The following is a 26,445-nucleotide window of genomic DNA, read 5'->3' on the forward strand; positions in this document are numbered from 1 at the left end:
CTAATCTCCCAAGGTCATAAATAGGGTTAACCTTGTGTCTCCAGAGAGCAAGCAGCCACCTGCAGGGTATGAATTGTGACACTCTGGGAAAGGCCCCCCACAGGCCCAACAAAGCTGCCAGAAATTCCCACCATTAGTCATGCCTATGACTTACAGAATTGGGATATCTATTAAATTGCAAATATGTTAACTGAGAAGGGAAACTTTTTTGGTCATTATCAGTCATGAATTCTTTAGCTCATTGAAGTATTAGATTAGCTCTAGCAGACAGTACTTTAGAGTATTTAAAAGAGGGAGACAAGGGAAAAAGAGGTCATCCAGAGTAGGTTGGTTAGAGTAGGAAAAGCCAGGGCCACCTGGGAAGGGGGAGGGAGGCTTCAAAAGGAAAGGCAAAGGAACTGCTGCAAGCTACTTTTGGTCATGAGATTTCTGTACCTGAGACTGTGCAAAAGAACAGTCAATTATGAAATGCACAGTCAGTCATGTGAAAGTTCCCCTAATGCAGACTGCTGAGGTAGCTCTTGATTAAGGCACACAAAAGCTATAAATGAGATATATTTGTTGAGATAATCAAGACACACATTCAGATCTTGTTAACTGTCTGCTCAGAGAGAACATGAAAGAGAGTGATTTATTCCCCTCAGTGCTTCACATCACATTGCTTCAGGGCAGCTTCAAGGAGGGTGCTTTTCCCCACCTGGGCTCTTCATGTCTCTGTAACATTTGAGACCAACTTGCTTCTTCATCTAAATCTCTCTTCTCTGTATGGTGATTGATTTGTCAATACCCCTCCTGTAGTACTGCATCCATAAATTGTGCCCTTCACACTCTGTTTGGATTGACCAGCCTATTGGACAGTGTGATTAGGATGGCTTCTGAGTGCTGTTCTCAGTTTGTCTATTAGCTACTCTGTAGGGTTCCCCCCTACACACATCTGCCAGAATCTTAGCAAGCTTGTTTTAAAAGTCTGCTGAACCAAATCCTTTAGGCAAAAATCACAAACTATTTTTTTTGTTTTTGTAAAGACATGTTTTATTTGGTCTACACAGTAATTGACAAATCAGGGATTTCCACAGTGGGGGTAAAAATCCAGGCTCCAAGTATCTTTTGAAATATTAGAGGACCTAGCAATATTGGATCCTCAAACTCACCTGGCTGAAATCATGTAGGGCTGCTTTGGGGCTGCCATTACTTTCCAATTTGTCCTGCTTGTTGCCTCTTACAACCAGTTCACCTTGCTCATGTACATGATCTGCCTGGTTTTTACATGCCATTGAGCACTGATTAAGGGACTACCTCTTTGCTGTTCAGAGTTAACTATCAGTAACAAAATTTTTTTTTTCTTTTCTTTTTTGGAATACATAAGTCCAAAAGAATGGGTGACAACTGAACATTGTAAATAACAGACAGTTTCAAATATCTTTAGACTCTGAACTTTGGACCTGCCAACTTTGGATTCCTTCTGTGGTTGTACCTTCTCTTCTTCTGGCCTGGCACACAGGATTAAGTGGGTGGGAATAAAGTAACAGTGGGATAGGATAGAAAAAGCATTGGAGTAGGAGCAGGAAGATGGTGATTCTAGATCTGGCCAAGCCATTCACCAACTGTTACACCAGGTCTAATGCTTTAAACCCTTTGAACCAGAGCTTAATATTCTGTTAAAAAGTATATATAAAGAATAATAATACCCTTGCTGCCAATTCTATAATTTTTGTGTGTGAAAAATAAAGTGATACTTCAGACATAAAAGTATTTTGAAATTATAAAGTACCCCACAAATATAAAAGTGTCTCATTTGTTCCTAATGAAAGCACTTACCAGTCAACTATCCAATCAACCAAACCAAGGTATAAGTAAAGTTTGAGTACCTAATAGAGGAGTTCTTATGGTGCTGTGTATTAGACACTGGGCTACTAAATTAAAGGTCAATGGTTTAAATCCACCAGCCACCCTGTGGATGAAAAAGATAAATCTGTTTGCTCCTGAAGAGATTTACAGCCTCAGAAACTATATAGGTGTGCCATACATTGGATTTGACTCAATGGCTGTGTTTTTTGTTGTTTTTGTTTTGCAAGAAGGGTATTAATATATGCTCAGCGCTTGAGAAGATTGAAAAGAGAGAGTCAACAATTACTTGCCCTTAAGCAGTTCACAGGCTAATTAAGAAAATAAGACAAATAATAGAAATCTAAAAAAGATTGTACAAGGATAAGTCAAAAAGTATTGCTACTGCTACATTCACAGAAACTTTATCAAACAAAAATATGAAAATGTGAAGCTTCTTGACATAGTCTCCATCTATGTCTATACAGTTCTGAAAGCTGTGCTTCCATCTCTCTTTCCTTCCCCAGAGCGTCTGCATTCTTTGATTTATATCACTTCAAGAAGGCAGTTTGGGAATCCTTGAGGGACTCAAATCATGTTCCCTTTAAATGTTCCTTGAGTTTGGGGAACAAAAAAAGTCTGAAGGGTCAATACTGTTGAACTAGACTGTTCTCCTTTGCTACACTCCCATTAGCTTAAAGTCATTGTCATAGCAACAATGAGCCTCTTGCAGATGTGTTTTTTTCTTAATGTGGATTTTCATCTTAGAAGGACCAGCGGGCATCAAAATATGAAATGTGACAAAATCTACCTTTCATGATTTTCACTATTCCTTGCTTCTCTCCTGACACCACTTCAAGGAAGGCTTAATTAAATTTGTTGCTGTTTCTGTTAAGTGCTGTGGAGCTGGATTCAACTAACAGGGATCCAATATAGGGTTTCCAAGGAGTCACTGATGAGTTTGAACTGCCAACCTTGTGGCTCAAACCAACCTTGTGGTCCAGTGCTTATCCTATGGCACCACATCAGGATTATTACTGATCTTAATCAAGATATTCTTTGAGAGTTGAGGACTAGATGTGAAAATATCAAGCTTATCCTTTAAATTCCAATAGGGAATTGCTGTAGCTGTTGTCACGTGCCTTTGAGTCATTTCCAACTCACAGAGACCCTACACAGGGTTTCTGAGGAATAGCTGGTATGTTTGAACTGCTAACTTTGCAGTTAGCAGTCTAGTACATATCCTACATCAGAATGCCCAAAAAAGACATTAGAGTGGAATGAACAACATTATGACCAACAATTTGGGATCTAATTTTCAAGGTATACAATAGATATTTGGTAAGGAAAACTTTATAATCTGTGCTTGGTTAAAATTAAAAGTTTATATTTGAAAATCAGAAAGACAGGTTTATATTCCCTACTTTGCCAATTACTAATTTTTTATTACTGTATAGACCAAATAACTTGGGTAAATTTCATAGAGTAAATGTTTATCTTCTAATCTAACTGATGTGTCAGTTTTTAATATCTGGATCTTTTTATAACTGATCTTGTTACCTCTCTAAATTTCTCTTTCTTTCTCCATAAAATGAGGATGATAGTAGTATCCACCCTCATAGGTTATTATGAGTATTAAATGAGAAAATAAATGGAAAAAAATAAGTATACTGTCTGCTACACTAAGCACTCAATAGATATTATTTTCTGGGATCCCCTACTAATGGCATTCCAAATTGTTGACTTAAAGATCACATCTCTTGTTGTAGATGTTTTTTGTTGTAGATGTTGATATTGCAGATGTTGTAGATGGTTCAGTTAAAATCTACATTTTTGCTTACTCCCTTAGTTCCCCACCATTTCACTCTTTTTTCTATTGTTTCTAACCCCATCTTCACCCCAATGCCTCATTATTAACGGTAGAGGTATAAAAGAACAAAGAGTCAGAGACACAAAATCTTGTTTTCCAACCCAATAGTTAAATTACTTCATCTATGTATTAATAATTATTATTTTCCACACCAGAGTAAAGTTATTTTAACAATTTATGCAGTGTAAATGACACTAGTAACAATGAACTACAGTTTGTTTTACCTTTGCAAAATATAAGTAAAAGTAGTTACTAAAGTCATACATTTAAGCATTTTTACCAATGACTGATCCTAAATCACACTTTGTAGGTTGACTAAGCTTTGCATTTCCACATCGCTTTGCTACTGCTGCATAATAGAAATCCAGGAGCAAATCTTTGAAACACATCCATAGACTAAACCCTTCATTCTAACCATAGCATTTAGACACAAGTGAGTTAAAAAATTATCCCTAGTGTGTGAACAGTCCTAAGAGAGGTCTACCATAATCGGGAAAAATTAGCTGCATATCCATGAGAGAACAGATTTTTTTTTTTTCTGTATGCAAATGCACATTTCTAAAGAGCTGCATAAAATCATGAGTTTGTGAAAAATTTGCCAAGTGAACAGTGAATGACCTTCCAAATATAGTTAATTAGTACTGGCTTCCTGTTTGTCTACATTTTCGCAAGCCCCTATAATTTATGTCTGCTTTTGACCTTCTCAAGGAAGACCTTTTCCTCTAATACAAGGAGACCCTATTGCATTATCTCATTCACCTTCTCCCTCTCCTCTCCTCTTCCTTCTTCCATTATCACCTGCTCTACATTCTCACCATCATATAACCAAACCTCCCTTCCGTCCTTATCATTTTAACTAGCCCTTGCACAAATTCCATGTGAGAAAAAATAAAGACCTTTAGAACAGTAAATATCTATACACAATATGCTGTGAGAAATATAACTGTTAGGTGTTGACATCTTTGAAAATTACCCAAACACACTATTGTTTGTGCCTATGTGTTATGAAACCTCTCCCTACTCATCTCCAGCCTCCAGAAGAATAAAAATATGTTTGCACAGTAAAATCATATAGGTCTGTTATGATAAATATATAAGTGGTGTGGTGCCACTGAGCAGGTTACAACTCTTAGTGATCCTGTACAGGATTGCTGAGGCTATAAATCTTTACGGGAGCAGAAACTCTCATTTTTCTCCCAAGAAGGGCCCATAGATATGAACTACTGGCCTTGCGGTTAGCAGCCCAGCTTGTAATCCACTATGCTACCAGGGCTCCTATTGCTATCAGGCCTCCAGAAAAAAAAAAAAAAAATCCTTTATTAAAGTAGTAGGAAAGACCTGGCTTATTTGTCTGAAAGAGACTACAGAACCCCAAAACTGTGACCCTTTGGTCACTATTTAGGTATGGAACTGAACTCATCCTCATGCCTTAATTTTCAGCCAAGCAGTAGATAGATATATAGGGGGATAATGATGTTAATGAGTTATGCACACCAGAGAACCATTTCAAAATAAAAAGGGCAGCAGTTACCTAAGTACAAAATTCTGAAGAGCTGGGAAAGAAGTGGGAATGGAAACAAGAATCAAAATAAGTGATATTACATTGAGGAAATTGCAAACATTGAAATTAAATGAAGTATAATATCTGTTTAACATAAAACTGATGGTCCACTCTGTAAACCTTCACTCAATTTACAAATACAAAAAGTTTTTTTCATTAATTAAATATGTGGATTATAGCTATGAACTTGACTCAACATATGCTAGCCCTATTCCAAAAAGTTCAGTCTGATACCAACAAAAATGATATAAAAATAAAATCTATATTCCTAATATCCCTGATACCAACCAACCATCCAACTATCCAACCCACTGCCATCAAGTCGAGTGATGCCATCAAGTCATAGTGACCCTGCATAGAGTTTCTAGGGCTATAAATTTTATAGGAGCAGATAGTCTCATTTTTCTCACATGAAGGGTTTGAAATTCCAACCTTAACGGTTAGCAGTCTAGTGCTTAATCTACAGCACCACTAGAGCTCCTTGATAATATGTTATAATTAACAGCTGGTTGGTGTTAACATTAAATGGCACATGCACAAATATATATACACCTCAGGCATGTATGGTAATAGGAAAATTAATCAAGATTTTCTCAGGAGAAATAGCAGGTGTGCTTTTGTCATACAACAGTTTCTTAGAATCTATTACACCCATTGAAAAGACTTTCTAACATTCTCTTCCTAGTAAGAATATCCTGAGTTCATCTCTTCCATGCTTCACTTACACTTTAAATTTAAAACATACACGTGTGCACTATTATCTTGGGTAGTTCCATTTAAGAGTCTGTTTGTTGTTGTTGTCCACCAATGAGTTAATTTCAAATCCTAGTGGCTCCATGTGACAGAGCAGTACTGCTCCATAGTTTCTTTATGAAAGTGGATCACCAAGTCTTCTTCCCACAAAGCCACTGGTTGGGTTTGAACTGCCAACCTTTAGGTTAGCTGCCAAGCACATATCAATTTGTGCCACCAAGACTAAAGCTAACAACAATATCACTCACTTATGGATAATTTAATATTAATGACATTTTGGATAAAATCCAAGATGATTTCATTCCCAAAGCCCAACAGAACCTCATTTAAAGGAACCCTTCACCTACAAGGAGATTCCACATGCAAATTAAGTACGTGAACATTCTAGAGAGGTTACAGTATACCTTTCTACGCAGCTTAATAGTAGTCAACGGATTTTTAAAGAGTTAAGAACCTTTTATAAAGGCAGAGAACAGATACGAAACAATTGGGCCCTTGTTCAGTAAATCACTTATATTCCACATATTGCTTTAATTCAGTTTTTGTTGTGAAATGCCGTCGAGTTGGTTCTGACCCATAGTGACCCTATATAGGGTTTCCACGGAGCAGCTGGTGAGTTTGAACCACCAACCTTGCTGTTCAAAAAGACTTTGTGGTCGAGTGCTTATCCTACACAACCACATAGTAAGTTTCCAGGCTGCCTGATTTGCAGCCAAGTCTAAATTTATGGCAAGTTTATTCTTTGTAGGAAACCCTTTTTTCCCTAACCCAAATATATTTAGTCTCATTTGTCATAATTTGATTAAACCAATCCCTACCTGTAACTTTCAATTCAGTTGTTCTTCTTACTAGTTTTCCTTCATACTTAAGCTCACACGTATAATTTCCTCCATCTTCTTCTTGAACTTCCTGGATTAGAAGAGCATTTCCTTTCTGTATTATTATGCTTCTCCACATTTTTGGCTTGCATTCCTGCAGAGTAAATAGTTACAAGTAAGAAAAAAACTAAAATTCACATCACAAAGTCTTAGTACTGGCAAGTTAGTGCGTTCACTTTTCTGTGTTCTGTTCTTTGATCTTCAAAATTCACAACTACTAAGTTAAGTCAATGACCATGAAACGTCACAAATGTATCTATTGCATCCATTTCAAATATCACAATTATCATGCTAAAAAGGTCACTTTAAAAACCTGGCTCAAATTTATCTTTAAAGAAATTCTGCAAAATAAATAAAAAGAAAAAAGCATACAGATTCAAGTGAGACTTAGCAGAAACTTGAAAGTCACTAAATATTATAATGCTGCCCTGGTTCTTTCTATTTGAAAAAGCTATTTTCTAAGAGTCCTAAGAGCATAATGTTCATTTAGCCGCATAGTATACAGAGGGGTTGTTTAGACATTGTTAAACATATATATCAGGCTTTTACATTGGCAACAAGTCTACAATGATTTCATTAATTATGCCTTATAGAAAAGAAAAGAGCCTAATATTTACTCCAGTGACTGTCTTGTAGTAAAGAGATCTACATTAAGCATGTTTGTGAGGGGGGAGGAGAGAGGAGAAGGAAGTAATATTGTCTAGAAAATTCAACCTTAGAAGTCCTCTAAAAACATAGCAGAATAAAATGAGGATACACTTTTTTCATACTAACAACACAGAGGTATCAACCACTTGCTTTCTGGGTTAGTAATATATTACCAGAAAATTAGATTTGGGTATTTAAGCCAATGTTCCTACTTTTCTGATAGGAATGTGAGAGAGTATTGTTACTAGGATTGAACTTCTTTAGAATGAAATATTTCTATCAGAGATATAGCCACACAGAGATATAACAATAGCCACAAAAGCAGCCTTGGTGGCCCAGTGATAAAGTACTTGGCTGCTAACCAAAACGTAGGCATTTAAACACACCAACCACTGCATGGGCAGTCTGCTTCTGTAAAGATTATAGCCTTGGAAATCCTATGGGAAAGTTCTAATCTTATTATGTCCTATAGGGTCGATATGAGTCAGAATCGGCAAAATGGCAATGTGTTTGGATTTTTAGATACTTGTTCCATATGATAAGTGCTAGACTGGGAACCACAAGGCCTGCAGTTTAAGCCCATCAGGTGCTCCACAAGAGAAAGATGAAGTTTTTGGCTCCTGTGACGATTTAAAGCCTCGGAAACCCTATACAGGATAATGAGTCAGGGCCAACTTCACTTCACGGCACTTAACAACAACAATCTAAGAATATTCAGACAAGCTCTTTTGCCTTATGGAAAATTTCTCAGTCTACATTTTAAGTATTATCCTAGTTAAAGCTACCACTCACTCCAAATATCCAGCCAATATGGGGCCCAAATGCTTAAAAAAATCAGTGGAAACATTGTGGGTAACTGTAAAGAAGTGCTAACTAATCAAGGCAAAAATAACTTTAGCATCTAAATTCTTACTCTGTCAAATGAGGCAATAAAAGAAATTGATTAAGAGACAGCTTATATGAGTAACAGTTGAGTGTACTTTCCCCTTTCCCACCATGGATGATATGTTCTACATTTGCATCTGCCTCTTTTCTTCCCTCTCATGTGTATACATTTTGAGCATGCACATAAAAGTAGAATGCATACTGACTATCAATACCCAAGCTCTGACCATTTGTGTGTGGATTTGTGTGTGTGTAAAATGATATGAGAGAGTGATTGCCCCCATTTATTAGTTTCCCACTATAACAGAAATTATTTTATTTTATATTAGCTGGAGTTTTGGCAACAAAACACAAAAACTGGCACTTAAGTTCACAGGTGTAATATTTAAGATATATGCTTACTTTATTCCCAATACAACTTACACACATTTTCAAAGAGTAAATAAAAGTAATGCTATATAGGGCATCTAGATATAAGTCTGCTTCATCCCCTAGAGTCTTTCTGAAGAACAGTTAAGGGTCTGTCTGAAATTATATTACATACCATGTCGGGTAAGGTTTATCACCTATATGAGATTTGATTCTGAGTTAAACCTTGGGATATAAGGTTTCTGGGAAAATGAAGAAGAAAGTCTGAACCAAGAGAAAAAAGCCCAGTCCAGCTGCCACTGTCGTCATACAATAATAATCCACAATTATTTTCGCATTGCTTCCAACTCTGATAGCCTCAGATTTCTAAAGCATCATTCTGAAAGTGATTAAACAAAAATATGGTCCCTCTCGATATTTTGAAGAGAAAGGAAAATGAAAACTGAGCTGTTGCTCTTAAAAATAGTGCTGGTGGGGTGGAAAAATGAGCCCACAAACTCATTTTACTCAAAGACAAATGGTGTTGTTTTCTATTGTAATTTTGAGGGAAGACTATATGTAATTTGTTCAAAAACACTTGCTTTTTCTCTACTCACTGCTTTGCTACCTTCTCCCCATTACCCATGGAAGGAAAATCTAACGCATATAATAATAATTAGAAAATACTCTTAATTAAGAACAGCCAGGTTTCTTTATACATTCTTTGAATATATACAGATAGTTCCAAATGCTTCCAAGTTGTTATCCAGCCTAGTTAAGGATTTTTTTATACTCATTTGAAAATTTTCTTTTTTAACTATGACATAGGAATATATTGTCTTCAGGTAATCTCCCCTCCTTAGGAGATAGATAATGTACTATAGATGAAAGTGAAAACTGACTTTAAAGCAAGGCAATGTTCAAATATGGGTTTTAGTCAAGTTCTGAGATCTTGGGCAAGTTTTTAATTTCTCTAGGTCTCTGTTTCCTAATCAGCAGTATGGAGACAATGGTAAATAGCAAGTGAGCTGCCATAACTCAGAAGACTGCAGGGTTTATTCACTTCCCTCCTGTTGGGCAACACTATATATAGTGGTCATTCAGTACAGAGAATGTGTGAAATTTTCTCTATACAGAATTATTTTCTTAGAACCTCCTGCTTTGCTTGGTAAAAATTTGTGCTAATGGATAAAAGGAGTCCTGGTGGGAGCTGTAGGATAAAGTACTGGGTCGTCATGTCTGTTTGAATCAAACAATAGTTATTAAGTGTTGTTGCGTAGGTCCCAACTCAATAGAGACCATGTATAGGGTTTCTGTAGAGCGGCTGCTGAGTTTGAACTGCCACCTTGCATTTCAAATCAACCTTGCAGTCCAGTGCTTATCTTACAGTTCCACACCAAAATGTAGGCAATTCAAACTCACCAACCACTCCTCAGAAATGCAGTACAGGGTTGCTATGAGATGAAACTGACTCCACAGCACTTAACAACCTCAATAATGGATACAAGAAAAATCTTCACTAATGGGTTAATCTCACCCCCATCCCAGTAGTATGATACTTTAACCCATTGAAAATATATAACTCTAAGAGATAACCTCAGAATGAATATTAATAGAGGGGTAGAAGATTTTATTTTTTAAATCAGAAGAGTATTTAAAGTACCCGTCTCATCTCAACAGACAGATGACCATCTTGTTCCCACTAAGTCACCCTTCACAATACTACCTTGTTGGCTTTTCTACCAGGTCTGTTTGTCTATATGAAATCTATGAAGGTGTCCAGGCTCTTGACTTCTTTAGTTTCTGTGTTTCATTTCTAAACTGATAGCTGCTGGGCTTGCTGTTGTTACTGCTTCTTTTCTGCCCTGAATCTTCCCATCACCTCATTCCTACCAGACATGTGGCAGTTCCAGACCTCACTGTCCCAGACCTGTTTCATTTAATTCTGACAATCTGTTAGGCATAGGAGTTTTAAATGCATAGTTCAAGTTTCAAGATGGCTGCTTATCAGAGGGAAAGACAAACCATCAAAGCCTCAAATGTGAGAAAGCATCTAACATTGACCTCACTACACAGCTTCCCTTTTATTTAATGCTCCTGGGGCTGTTATAATAAACTTAATCAACCTGAAGGTTTTGCTTAGGACCAGTCTTTCTGGAGATGCTTGAACTCAACAAGCAGCTCCAGTTCATCATCTTGATATTCCCTCATCAAACAGCTTGTTGTAGGACATTCTTGACCAGTCAACACAATGTCAGTCCTTAAAGCCCATCTTCCTTTCTCCCCTCCCAATTTCCCTGGGTAGCAGATGTCACTTGTCATCAGTTGCTTTAATACAAGCCTTGAATGTACAACAGAGACATCTGTTGACCCAAGTCCCCTAAAGTGAACCTGATACCAACCTCACTGAGATCTAGGAGTCTCTGCCTGAAATACACACCTCTATAACCACAGTCCACTTTGAAAACTCATCACCATACCTACATGTCTTTTTAATCAGTTTCATTGATGTGTTTACTTTAGTGCTAATCAGAGCAAATGACACATTCTTCATGACCAGAACACCAGGAAAATTAATTTAAATATTTCTTCTGATTTTGAGTTTCAGTCATTAAGCAGTCACACAACCACAAGCCAATTATGTGATCTATGTTATTCCAAGCACCTTTGTTCCAATACCCAGCATCCACACCCTTATACCCAAGTCACTATCCTTTCCCTAGGTCATTAGACTCTCCCATAGGACAGCAAAAAATCTGTCCAATGATTTGTAGGGAACCTAGATTTTTCTAATATAGACATGAAGAGGTGGCTAGGAGCACAATTATGAATTGGGTATCAAGCTTGCCCTTTTCAGTTCTATGTTGTTGTTGTTGTTAAATGCTATTGAGTTGGTTCCAACCCATAGCAACCCTGGATAGGGTTTCCAAGGAGTGACTGGTGAGCTTGAACCGCCAACCTTGCAGTTCAAATGGCTTTGCAGTCTGGTGCATTAACCCACAGCGCCACACCAGGACTCCATCCGCTACAAATTCCTAGCACAATCTATTGCAGAGAGCCTTTTCCTTCTCTAACTCTATTTCTCAAACTTTCTATCTTCACAATCCTAATGCTGACATTGGTAAAACACATTGATTAAGAACATAAGTTCTAGAGTCAAACATTTGGATTGGAATTCTTAATTGTATGATAATGAAACTCACTTGCTTCACCAGTAAAACTGGGTGATGAAAATATTTATCACTTGGAGTTAAATCAGGTAATACATTTAAATGACCTGAAATACAGGATATCACATCCTGAAATAAATCAATAAATTTTATAGGTATATGTCTTTTAAAGTCCATAATACATTCTGTGAAATAGGACATTATGTGATTTGAATATTATGAAAACACCATTATTACAATCTTATAGGAGCTCAACTTCTGGTCATCCTTGTTTCCACTGCTGCTGCTCCTGCTGCTGCTGCTTTTGGGGATACTGTTGGAGTTTGAAGAAATTGGTGGTGGCAGCAGCAAAAGTGAAGTAAGTGTTAGTGAGCAGAGAGGGAGTAGATCATGCCCTGTCCCTCCCATTGTTTTACCAGCCTGAGCAGCAGGAGCAGTCTGGCCCTAGAGTCCCCACTGCAAGTACCTTAGTTGCCACCACCTGCCGACACCACCTGCCCATGGACAAAATCCAAGAGCCCACACCCAGAGCCATGTCCTTTGCCTCACTTGTCTGTATCCCACCTATGGTCCATTGCTGAAAGAGTCAGGCTTGAGGTTTTTAAAACCACTAAGGAGAAATAATAAACAAAAGGAGAGCTGCTTTTCCTTAAGAAAACAATACCAACAACAATAAAAAACAGATATATATGCAGTTGGATGTTGTCCGAAGGGATGTTAAGTGATGCATAGTAATAATGCTGCTGTTGTTGTTAAGTGCCATCAGGTTGGTTCCAACTCACAGAGACCCTGTACAGGGTTTTTGAGGTTGAAAATATTGTGGGAGTAGAAAGTCTAATATTTCTTCTGCTGGATTGGAAAAGTGGCAGCATCAATGGGCTCAAGCATGGCAACAATTGTGAGGTTAGCCCAGGACTGGGCAGTGTTTCATTCTGTTGTGCATTGGGTCAATATGAGTCAGTATCAACTTGATGGCACCTAACAACAGTGGCTGGTGGGATCAAACTGCTGATCTTGTTGTTTGCAGTCCAGTGCTTTTCCTCTAGATACACGGTGTTCCCAATAGTAATAATGGGTGTTGTTGCTGTTGTTAAGAGCCGTTGAATCGGTTCCGACCCATAGCGACCCTGTATAGGGTTTCCGAGGAGCGACTGGTGAGCTTGAACCGCCAACTTTGCAGTTCAAGCGGCTTTGCAGTCTGGCGCATTAACCCACATGGCCTCACCAGGACTCCAATAGTAATAATTGTTGTTGTTGTTAAGTGCCGTCGAGTCGGTTCCGACCTATAGCGACCCTGAACAGGGTTTCCGAGGCTGTAAATCTTTACGGGAGCAGAAAGCCTCATCTTTCTCCCGCGGAGCAACTGGTAGTTTCGAACTGCTGACCTTGCGGTTCGCAGCCCGATCCGTAACCACTATGCTACCAGAGCTCTTTATAGTAATAATAGTAAACTGCTTATTATTATTTTCCTCAGTACTCTGCTTTCAGATAAAACACACATATGTGGAGTCTTGGTGTGACGCTGTGGGATAAGCACTGGACTGCTAACCAAAAGGTTGGCGGTTCAAGTTCACCAGCCGCTACTCAGAAACCATATACAAGGTCAGTGTATGGCAGAACTAACTCCACGGAACTTAACAACAACATGATATGTAAAGGAGTCCTACTGGTGCTGTGGGTAAGGAATTACAAGGTTGGCAGTTAAAACCCACCAGCCACTACACATGAAAAAGATAAGACTATCTGTTGGTGTTCAATGCCATCGAGTATGTCCCAACCCATAGTGACCCTGCATAGGGTTTCCGAGGAGCAGCTGGTGAGCTTGAACTGCCTACTTTGAAGTTCAAGCTGACTTTGCAAAATTGGTTTGAACCACAAGATCAGTGGTACAAATTCACCTGCAGGTCTTCAGAAACTATACACAGGGTCACTATGGCTCAAAATTGACTTGATGGCACACAGCAACAAAGGCTATCTGCTCCCATAAAAATTTACAGTTTGTAAAACCCTTCATAGGGTCACTATGATTCTATTGACTCAATGGCAGTGGAATTTAATAGTATATGTTAATGACTTTCAGGTGTTGAATGTGACTAATATTTCTACATGAGTCTGGAGGCAATGTCTTAAAAATATATACAGTTAAAGCTAGATTATTCAAGTATTACAGTATACTGGACATGGATGTGCAAGGTGTTTATTACTAACATTGGAGTTGATTTTGAGCAATATATAGAAATTAGACAGACAGAGGGAATCTCTGATTTGGAAGCATCCAGATATAGAAAAACATATACTGGATATAAAATTACAAACTGTTTTGTTCCACAGAATGGCACAAAGTTGGTTGTGCCATATTTGAGAAGCCTTACATTCTATCCTAAAATATTTATGTATTGGATAGGTTTCAAATCCTAACTCTGCCACCATGTAACCTATCTCATATGACTATTGTGAAGATTAAATTAGGTAATGCATGAATATACTTAGTACAATGTGTGGCCCTTTAAAACAATAAAGTGAGCTATTTTCCAATTGGATTAATGGAATTATTGGAGCACTTTAAGTAATGGCATCCCACAATCATATGTGCATTTCCAAAAGATTGTTCTGGTGTATATATAGAAGGCAGTCAGACTGTAAAAAGGGACACTGCCTAAGAAGTTTCAATTTGTTCTGATTCCCTTTTATTCCTTGGATGTCATTAAATATGTACGTAAGTTTTTTTAGGCCTGGATTTTTACAACTATTGGGGAGAAAATATCAACAGCAAACTACATTTATATGTGAAAACGCAAAACAAAATACACATTGAAAGATTATAAATGTTGACAAATCAAGTTGATATATCAAGAAATTCTGCATTCAATGCTCAACGTTATAAATTCTTTGTTATTAATCACCAAAAACTGACAGCAACCCATGGTCATCAAGCAATAAGTGGATAAACAAAGAGTAGTATGTCAATCTAGTGGAATATTGGATTACTTAATACCACCAAACCATCAAGTTGGTTCCGACTCATAGTGACCCTGTCTAGGGTTTCCAAGGAGCAACTTTGTGTTTCACAGTCCAGTGCTGAACCTACATTGCCACACCAGGAGTCCCCAGCACAGTGAATAGCACATAGTAATTCCTTAATAAATACTAATGAGGTTGATGATAGCGTGAAAGGTCCTATGAAATTATGTATATCTTATGTATGTGCATAATGAATAACATGTTTTTTTGCCACACAAAAAATCAGAAGACGATTCATCTAGGGATTTGGATGTCCTAATTTAGAACATAGAACACTGTGACTCTATAGGATAAGCACAGATCTGCTAACCCCAAGTTTGGCAGTTCAAGCCCACCAGATGCTCAATGGGAGAAAGATAATGTTTTCTGCTCTCATAAAAATGTACAGTTTCAGAAACCCTACAAAAAGTTGATGGCAATTAACAACAGCAATAATTCAGAACATAAGGGGTCCTGGTGGTGCAGTGGGTTAAGTACTGGGCTACTAACTGAACTGATACCTGCTGCTGTATGGAAGAAAGAAGAGACACTCTACTTCCTCAAATAATGCAACCTTGGGGTGGGGGGAAATCACATGACAGCTGTCGGAATTATAGTTTAAACTTCCTTAGGAACTGAATCTCCGTCAGATCCTATACAAATAACCAGCTCCATCTTTTATGAAAGCTCTTTGGTTCCAACAATGTATGCAGCACCTGTGAAGAAAGCCTTCTTTGTCACCTGCAGCCATCACATATAAAAGTGTACAGATGTGGTTCAGAGTTTCTAGGGGGTGCTCAAAGCTACTATTGATCATTGGGCTCCAGGGTAGTAGCTAGAATATCACAGTTGAAACTTTTTTTGTTTATTCTCTGTTTCCTTGCTTAGCTCCATTATCCACTATTTTCTGCTCTCCTTTATATATCTAAGGAAAGCTGAACACTATTGATTATATCATCTGGTGTCCTTTGGCTCTGGCTTCTGTTTGGGTTTGATTAAGGGGTGAGGGAAAACACTAGCAAGAAACTGGAAAGGCAGAAATTAAGAGAGGTTAGGGTATTTATCCTACCTACCCTAGTTGAACAGTGATTTTTGTTCCTTTAAGGCCATTGCCCCTGATAGGACTCTGTTCTTGACAAGCCATCTTCACTCTTGTCAGATTCCAGTGACACTACACACCTTCCTCTATCACTGCAGAGCTAGTATTGCTAATTAACACTCTCCTTGTTGGTTCCTGATTACATTTCTGTAAATAACCCCTTTTTAAAATTCACCTCTCTTTTGTTCAGTATTTAACTGGGGCTTATTTCCAGCTAAATTTTTCCTTAAGAGTGTTCACAAATTCTGCATTGGAACCACTTTTCTCTACATTTACTTCAGTGATTCTCATAATGCTAACCACAGTAACAACTGCCATTCTTTATAAGTACTGCTACTTGTAATGACACAAGACTTTGTTCCTAACAGTAAATGATAGTTTTATGTGTCCTAATTATGTCTTTCACATCTTATTTAAACCTTCAACATTCTTCCCATGTGTTCCCATGTGCTGGGGTAGAGGAAAATTTTATTTACTTTTAGCAGTTGAATTCTGATACCTGCTAATGGAAATGAATGGTATATAAGTGTCAAAGATCTGAATTATTTAGTTGTGGATCTGTTGATTCTTCTGAGTGAAATATGTAATAATAATTTTTGAAAACCACCTATAAATGAGATTTCTCTCTTTTTTTTTTTTTTTACCCCCAAATTCAACTATTGACTGAGGGGGAAAAATGCATTTAGCATCATACTGAGTTACCTTGTACCACACAACATCAGGCTCCTGATCGGAATTTTTAAAGTCATCCATGTCTGGGCAGGAGATCTCCTTTCTTTTAGTGATTTCAGATTTTTCTAAATAGCGGATCCTGCTGTTGTAGCACAGGCCTGATTCATTCTCTGCCACTGTCAAGGACATTGATACCTTCATGCAATATGTTGAGTTTCTGTAAGAACAAAGAAATAGAAAAATAGCTTTATTGTGTGTTTACAACTTTGTCCTCTATATATTTCAAAAGTATCGGCTTTTCCATTTAAGACCTTGCCTAGAAATCAGAAACAAAATCAAAAGACAAACCTGTGTTATACTTCAAGTGGCAGAAAGAGATAAAACAAAATGCTAATGTGGACATCTCAGGTCATAAGATAGTCACATAGAGAGCTGTACCAATCTCTGGACCACAAGGTGGCCATACTTCTTTCCCCAGGATAAATATTACTACAGTGATAATCTGATAGTGAAAACCTGTAAGAAGTCTCTCCATAAACAGGGCTATAGAGCCATTTCTGTTCTGCCCATGGCAAGTCTCTTAGCAGGTATTCCAGGAACTGTTTTATTTTTGCTCTTGGTTTTAAAGCCAGAATTTCTATTTATGGGCTACATTACTAAAAACCAAATCAACATGCAGATGATACCTATTAACTTATAAAGGTTTATAAAGTTCTTATTGAGATGTCCCAGTGGTCAAATCTGGACTCCCATAACAAACAAATCCTAGCAGCCTACATTAATTTTATCCATCAATATTATTATAAAAGAATTTTAACATTTAATTTTACCATAAGTCCACTTCAGAAGTTGGCCATTAATTGGCTATTTCATTATCTAATCAAATGAAATTTATAATTTTTATAAATTTCATTTATAGAATGAAATTCTATCTTCATCTCTCTTTGATTTTTTCGCTATTCAACCTTTTGTACCCCACCCTGCTTTGCTCTACATGGACTCCAGTAGGTACGAAGTGGTTAGAAAAATTTTCGTGTGAGGAAGAGATAAGAAGTAGCATGATAAGACTGAGAAGAAGGTCATCTTTAAATCTTTGTGGTAGTATTTAATCTTACTTTATGGAGGACATTTCAGGGGTATATCTATTCTTAACATTAAGGAATGTCTGCTGTCAAAAAGACCAGTGGCAAGGACAACTATTTAAAATCAAGTGTTTTTACAACCAAGTGGTAACAATCCTGACAAATGGGATTAGTATATCAACCAATCATTTTTAAATGGCTCCAAATGATGATGTTGTTGTTGTTAAGTGCCGTGGAGTCTGTTCTTACTCATAGTGATGATGCTGTATAGGGTTTCCAAGTTTTGGCTGTTGGTTTTGGACCACCAAACTTGTGATTCAAACCAACCTTGCAATCCAGTGTGTTATTCTGAAGCGTCACACCAGGATTCCAAATGATGATTTGGTACTGTGGGTTAATGTACTAGACCACAAGGTGGATTTGACTTGCAAGTTCGGTGGTTCAAACCCACCAGTCACTACTCAGAAACCCTATACAGAGTCGCTATGAGTCTGAATCAACACAACAGTATTTAACAACAACAACATTCATATTCTGTACTATTCATTTCCTGAAACTTCCTAATATGACAGAAATTATGAGGAGCACAGGATTGTAGATGGGAGATTGTCCTTTGGGTTTACAAACTAAGTAAATCAAACTGGCTCCTGGAGTCTAGTAAAATTAATTCCTGGCAAGCACTCATGATTTCATCCATTCCTGTGTCACCTGAGATGGATGCTATCAAAGCACTACCAGTTTGATGTTTAATGCAACTTCATTGCACAATAAAGATTATGAAACATTGCTTTTCTAGCTTGTTCAGTGTGGGTTCTCAGAGTCTGAAAGGCTTAAGATATGCCTACTAGTGGTCAAATGGTACAGAAACTTTCATAATCTTGTCAGATATTGGATGGCCTCTTTAAAAGCCATGAAGCTAAAGATACTATAATTAGGGAGAGGTGGGAGGGCAGAGGTTTTAGGCAAGAGAGTATTTTTTGCTCAATTGATTTATCTCTTCTTGATCAATAGTTCAAGTCCAGACATTCGCATGTCTTCTTGCATCCTGCAAGGTCCTATTCAAGTTGATGTTTCATAACACTCTCCCCTTCATTCCTACTCATTATGGCACAGACACACTGGTATTTTCTCTGTTCCTTGAACACAATGAATCAGTTTTACCCACGGGCCTTTCTTTGTACTTGCTTTTCTCTATCCCCAGAATAGTCTTCTCCCAGATATTCTAAAGGATCTTTTACTAATCAAGTATAAGCCCAAATGTTACTTCCTCTTACATATCTTCCCTGATCCCCCAAACCTAAAATAGCCAACTTCCCATCTCTCGAATACCGTATAACCCTTATTTTCTAATTAACAATATCACTCTCTGATCTTCCATCATGTGTTTATCTGGACTTGATTGCTCTTTCTTATGACTTTATTCTTAAGATATAAAGGAATAAGATAGTAGGTGTTCAGTAAATAAATGTTAGTTGACAAAATAAATAAATGGACAGCAAAAGATATTCAATAACTGCACATTTCCTTTCTGCTCTATGTTAGCATCAATACCATATGATACTAATCCTAGCATTCTACAAATTCAGATACATTGCTGATCAAATTTTATGTATTCTGTATAAATATGACCCAGGATAATTTTTAAGCTTCCTTGGTCCACCATTAGGGAAAAGATTATCAACGTATTGTGCATCCAATTATTGGCAAAAAATGGGCTATACTTGTTACATTTGGAAGACATGATCATCTGGGGCAGGAGCTAAGGATGGAGAAAAGGCAAAATGTTAAAACAGGAACACAGAAGAAAGAAAATCATGTTTTCTGAATATCCAAAGTGTTCTGAAGAATGCATGGTATCTTTGATCATATCTGCTCCAAAGTGTTCATCCACACAACTTAAAGACACTTACTTGTTAAATACCTTCTCGTCACTATGTTGTGGCTCCAGGGAAAGAAAGCAGTTGACCAGAGGTCTCAATAAAGAAAGAAGGAGGCAGAATGTTTAATGTCCTGAAAGAAGGTCACTATCCCAAATGTGTTTACCCCTCAGCAGAAAATAGTGAAGAGAAAATCAGTATTGCATAGTGAGGAGCCCTGATGTGTTGCTGCAGGATAAGCATAAGGTCTGCCGTTCAAACCCAGTAGCTACTCCTTGGAAACCACATACAGGGTCACTATGAGTTGGAACTCACTCAAAGACACTTAATAACAGCAATTGTTTAGTGAAGGAGTACTGGTAGTTCGAACTGGCAATTCGAACCCTCCAACTATTCCATGGGACAAAGATGAAGCTTTCTGCTCCATAAAGGTTTATAGCCTCAGAAATCCTGCACAGGGTCACTGTGTAGCATTAAGATTGGAGGAAGATTAATTACCAACCTGTGCTATGCAGATGATACAACTTTGCTTTCTGAAAGAAGAGAAAACTTAAAATCCTTACTGATAAAGATCAGAGAACACAGCCTTTAGTAAGGGCTGCATCTCAGTATAAAGAAAACATAAATCCTCACCAGTGGACCCATAAATAACATCATGATAAATGGAGAAAAGATTGAAGTCATGAAAAACATTGCTTTGCTTGCGTCCACTATCAACATTCATGGAAGCAACAGTCAAGAAATAAAATGACATATTGCACTAGGCAAATGTTCTGCGCAAGACCTCTTTAAAGTATTGAAAAGCAAAGACATCAGTTTGAGGATTAAGGTATGCCTGACCCAAGACATGTTATTTTCAATAGCCTCATATGTATGGCAAAGTTGAAAAATGAATAAGGAAGACCTTAGAAGAATTGATACATTTGAATTATGGTTGTTATGGTTGTTGTTTTTGTTGTTAAGTGTTATCGAGTCACTTCCAACTTATAGCGACCCTCTATAGGGTTCCGAAGGAGCAGCTGTTTTTTTTTTTTTTTTTTTTTTTTTCATTTCAAATCGACCTTGTGGTCCAGTGATTATCCTACAGTGCCACAACAGAAGAATATTAAAAGTATGGAATTTCAGAAGAACATACAAATCTGTTTTGAAAGACGTACAGTCAGAATACTCCTTAGCAGCCAGGTTGGTGAGATTTTTATCTCATACTTTGGACATATTTTCAGGAGGGCTCAGTCCCTGGAGAAGGATAGCATGCTCAGTTAAGTGGTGGTGGTGGTAGTTATGTGCTTTGGAGTCGGTTCCAACTCACAGTGACCCTGTATAGGGTTTCTGAGGCTGTAAATCTTTATGGGAACAGAAAGCCTCATCTTTCTCCCATGGAAACATTGGTAGTTTCAAACTTCTGACCATATGACTAACAGCCCAAATCATAACCACTACATTACCAGAGCTCCTTTTGGTAAAGTGGAGAATCAGTGAAAAAGAAGAGAACACCCAATGAGATGGCTTGGCACAGTGGCAGCAGCAATGGCTCAAGCGTAATGATGATTGTGAGGATGACACAGGACCGGACAGTGTTTTGTTCTGTTGTGTCACTACAAATAGGAACTGACTAAATAGAACCTGACAACAACATGAGTCAGAACTCATTCAATTGCACACCACCATCACCCATTGCATAGTGATTTGTTAACAAAACATCAGCTTTCATCAAAGACCCACTGGGCTCATCTAGCTCTGTGACCTTTGGTAGATTATAATACCTGTTTGAGTTTCAGTTTCCCTCATCTGACAAAAATTATGAGAAGCTCTTCATGATAATTCATTGGGGTAAGGAAGATGGACTTTACTTTATTATACAACTGCAGTACAGTGGCTTACTTCATATGGTTCTTCTACCCATAGTCCTTATATATCCTTCCAAACAACTTTTTTCCTGATGGACCTGAGTAAGAAGAGGTGGAAGAAGATACTGATACGATGATATGATTCATTTGCAACTGTTAACAGAGTGAATTGTGATTGTAAAAACTTGGAACTCTAACCTGGGTATATAATGAACCATCTCAGAAGTGGGGGCTAGATGGGGATCTCACTATTATTAAAGAAGAAGAGCCAGGAATGGAGAACATCCTTTAGACCCTGAGATTCCTGTATATTGAACCTCCTCAACCCAGGAACAGAAAGCTTTAACACTGGAGGAATGACAGAGGAGTAAGCAGTAGCACCGGAACCAATAGTCAGAGCACAAGACAAAACAGTGGGCTTATCAACCCATGGAGAAAGTGAAGCTAAATGACGTTAGGAAAGAGGCTTGCTTGCAGAATGGGGTGTCTCCAAGCACTTAATTGGGGCAGCTTGGTTTATTGACCCATGGAGCTAAACCTGAGTGCCTTCAGATTTTGGGTTATAATGGTATGGTGTTCCTCTATGGGCATTTATATGCATCCTAAAAAGAGCTTTGTAATGTTGAAGCAGGGCAGAGGCCAGGTCAACAGACTGAGGGACAGAGAGAGGCCTACCTATCTAGATAAGTGCATACAGGGGGAACAACAACAAGATATGCTTACCATGGAATGGTCAATCATTCAAGATCAAAAGGGTAACATTTCCCTAAGGACAAAGTTAGTAAGTGATGGGAAGGAGGGTGGAATGGAAATAGGAACCACAGGGAGGAAGTGAGATAACTGTAGTTTCATAAAGGAGATGGCAATCATCGAGATGAAGCAAATAATATGATTTATTGAATGTAAAACTGGTGATCTTTGTAAAACTTCACTTAATTCACCATAACAAGTTTAAAAAAGAAAGATAGAGTAGCTAAAACAAGAAGAAAAGTCGAGGTATAAAGACCAGAACTTGGGAGGTTAAACAGTTAATAAGAGTTCCACTAAGCCTTCTGGAAGGTTCTTAAGCAGATGCCTTATGTAATACAGCCCAGAACACTTGACAACATTTTTAGGGACAAAAGACACTAAATGCTCCAATCTTCTCAATACCTCCAAAGCATAATCTGTGTAGGCAAGGTTACTAGAACTCGCATTGACTTAGGGTGGGAATGGCTGAGGGTGGTTGATGAAGGAAGTGCTTCTCTATTTCCAAATCCTAACTCAAATTACAATCCAGGTCCAAACCCCTGTATGAATTCTCTCTCTCTTGTCTCTGTCATGTTAACAGCTTGATAACACATGAACAAGCCCTGATATAAAGTTGTTGATGATGACCAAGTTCTCTGAAACCCAAAGACAAGGCCAGGTGTGAGTCCTGCAGTTGTCATGACTGACCTAGAGGAGATGTGATCAAGGCTGCCTGACAGTCTGAAACTCAGGTTGATTTTTATTAGTCCTGTAATCCAGCCCTGGCATAGTACCTGCTAACAATCTTGCATTATTTATATTTTATTTTGAAAAGTGCCTCTAGGCCAGTTCTATTTTAAATGTTTCCTACAATTGGGACCTAAAAATATTACTTTTCTTTCATTAGGTGCAATTAGAGCTATGCAAGGTTGAGTAGGTAGACTGACAAGTGTGCAAGAATAGAGACTTTTTTTGTCATCCTTAGGAGGACAAAGAAGCATATTCAAGTTCAGTGGGAACAAAGGTAGATTTTGCAGAAACTCTGCAATTGCATGCATTTCAGTGTGTTTCCAGTAATTATCAATACACCTTGGTTGCATGTTTGAGCAGTTTCTGGCAGCAGAAGTTGGTAGAAATCTTCAATTTCTTCATCTTAGTTGTTGTTAGTGCATAAACTTGAATATTAGTCTTATTAACTAGTCTTCCTCATAGGCCTGTGGACATTATCATATTACTGATAGTGCACTTCAGGCTAAAACCTGAAATGTTTTTGATAATTAATGTGATACCATTCCTCTTCAATTTACATATACAGCATGGTAGATCATATATGTGATTATCAGACTCAAATTGGCTAATACTAGTATATTTTAACTTACCACCATCACCAATGTTGAATCAGAACTGACTCAACTGTGCTTAACAATAACAATCTAAGGTATCTATCTTTAAGTGTTCCATTTCATTCTTGACTATTGCCACATATATGTATGTATATATATGATAATGTATTTACAGATAACTGAGTACCATGGATCTTACTAGTAGTGAGTTCAAGTCCCCATTCCCAAGGACAGAAATTGTCATTTGCCATCTAAGGGTATGTTATTTATTCAAAATTTAATTTCCAGGCTTGAAAAATGTGCTGTTTGGACATTTAAATGAACACATTATTTGTTTTGTATGAGTGCATCATATATTTTTGCTTTGTTGATTTGTAAAAAATAAGATGTGAAAGGGAAGCCACAGGGAGGAAGTAGGATAACTTGTTACAGGGAGGGGACTGTAATCATTGAGATGAAGCATAATTATGATTGGTTGAGGGTACAGCTGATGATGTTGTCTGTTAACCTTTACTCAATGCACAATAAAATATTGAAAGAAACAGAAAAAAAAATGGTTGCCAATATTTGACTGAGACTGTGAGGAAAAATAAGATAGCTATCAAAGCCAATTAAAAATATTCTGTTCACTGCGAACACCACTATCATCCCTGCTTTCTTGTTCACTTGAAGACCTATTTAAGAGTGTCAATCCTCTGTGAAACATACCATAGCCATGAAGTTCTTCATAAGTCTGGGAAGAATCCTTATACCTCTATTTAAAACAAACAAACAAACAAACAAACCTCTGGAAAGCTTTCCTTGATCAACTGCACTAATTCTAATAAGTATTTCTCCGTTCCCTACTGTTTCTTATTTAGATCACACAAATTACACTAATAATTTTATATGTTTCAATATGTTTTTTAGTTTTATTGCCTCCTAGATCACTCTTCAAAAGCACAATTCTTATTAATACGGGTACCTTCTTCCCATACACTCGTTACCAGTTTATTTAAAGTTATAAAAATGTAAACTCACTTTTTGTAGAAAAGTATAACTTAATTATCTCAACTAAACCCTCATTCTCATTTCTCCATAATCTATTTTCTGAGCCTTTCTTACCCATCATAGTTTTCACTGTCAAAGATCTTGAAAAATTTGTCCATAGTCAAATTTTCTATTGCTTCTCTAACTTCAGTACACAACCCACTATCATTTGGCTTCTGCCACATTATTCTACTGAATTTCTATCATCACCAAACTCACTTGTTAGCCATATCAAATTTCTTTGTCCTGTTTTATATCCTGCATTATTTGAAACAATAATCCAATCTTTTGACTTCTTCACCTCTCCTTACTTCTGATTTCTCCTTCTTTGAGATGTCTACGTCTCTGGCTCTATTTTTGGTTCACCTTCTCCTGCCTATTCCCAAAATGTTGGCTGCCTGACCCAGACCTCATGATTACTATCCTCTGTTATTTTTTAAATTTTGTTTTTCCCCTCTAACCTTCATGTTCAGTAATGCTTTCCAGGCACTAGACTCCAACCACAAACTATGTGCTGAAGATAGCTACCGTCTGTATCTCCAGTTTTGTTCTCCTAAATTCCAACCTAGTATAACTAACTCTGATTCCATTTGACTGTCTTGAAGGCATTCAACTTATCACTATAAAAGTGAACATTGTTATCTCTCCTACAATCTGTTCTTTCTCTTCTAATAATTGGTAGTGGGGGGGTGCACTTTATTTTCTAAAAGGGCCTTTAAACAGAAATGGAAGAACGATAGAATACAGAATCAACTAATCAATAGCTGAAGTCCATGTTTAAATTATTATTGAGGGAATAAAAGAAATAGGATAAAAGCTATTCTGAGGGAAAAAAAAGAAGATAAAGGGTTAAGGAAATCAGTGTAAAACAATGATAGCTTTGGACAAAAGTAGAAAAGAAGATATGAAAGGAAGCAGGGTAGCACTTCATACTAAATTCTGGTGCTACATCCTTTCCCTGAATGATCTCAACTCCTGCCAAGAATTCAACTTCCTCCTCCCAATACTACATCTCCAACCCTGACGTCTCTCCAGAGTTCCAGACTCATATATCCAATTACCTACTGAGCATCTCTACCAGGATGCCCTACAGATAACTCAACATTAATATGTCTTAAGGAGAACTCATCCCAAACAGCTTTGTCTAAGTGCCTTAGTCCCCTATACCAGAAACCAGTCACCATAAGCATCCCCACATTCCTTCATCTTCATCTCTGACATCCTTATGAATTATATCGACTAAATGGCTCTCTAACCCCACTTTCACTGCCTTAGATTCTGACTTTAATTACTGTGGCATCCCCTAATAGGTCTCTCTGACTCCAATCGCTCCCCTTTTCTCTGCATTTTCTACATTATCTTGCGTGTTCTTTCTGTAGAAATCACTATAGAACAAGGCAAAACATAAACTCTTTCCAATGGAGATTGATAAATAAAACACACAAGTTGAGATGGAAAGAATACCCAAGGCAGTATTTAAAAAGAGCTAATATGGTGGAACTGCATACCTCTGGGATTTAACCACCTTTATAGATAATATTGTAATGTTTTTTTTTTTTTTTGTCTTTTTTTTTCTCTCTCTCACTATCTGAGATAAGCCCCTTAGAGAATAAGTGTTGTCTTTTTCAATGTAATTCATAGACCAGAACATAATACCTATTATAATAAATAATGAATGGCCTGATTTTTTAGAGGAGAAATAACTTAAAATCCAAAATTAGTATATCACTGCATAGCTAGCCCCTGGGGTGAATAAATGATGGGGGAGAAGAGAAAGGAGAATGTTAAATTAGTAAAGTAGGTTGTAATGCGATTCTAAATAGCCTTGAA

General features: G+C 37.5%; 1 protein-coding gene across 1 annotated transcript in view; it reads right to left on the reverse strand.

The window, feature by feature from the left end:
• Positions 1-26,445, reverse strand: part of IL1RAPL2 (interleukin 1 receptor accessory protein-like 2) — a 2,128,207-nt gene that overhangs the window by 1,058,588 nt on the left and 1,043,174 nt on the right. The window contains exons 3-4 of the mRNA XM_006871058.1: positions 16,739-16,925; positions 6,827-6,980 (exon numbers count right to left, since the gene is read on the reverse strand). Of these exons, the coding sequence (XP_006871120.1) occupies positions 6,827-6,980; positions 16,739-16,925 (341 nt within the window). The remainder of the gene's footprint in view (positions 1-6,826; positions 6,981-16,738; positions 16,926-26,445) is intronic.

The sequence above is a fragment of the Chrysochloris asiatica genome, unplaced genomic scaffold (assembly GCF_000296735.1).
Source record: "Chrysochloris asiatica unplaced genomic scaffold, ChrAsi1.0 scaffold00159, whole genome shotgun sequence".
NCBI classification, from domain to species: Eukaryota; Metazoa; Chordata; class Mammalia; order Afrosoricida; family Chrysochloridae; genus Chrysochloris; species Chrysochloris asiatica.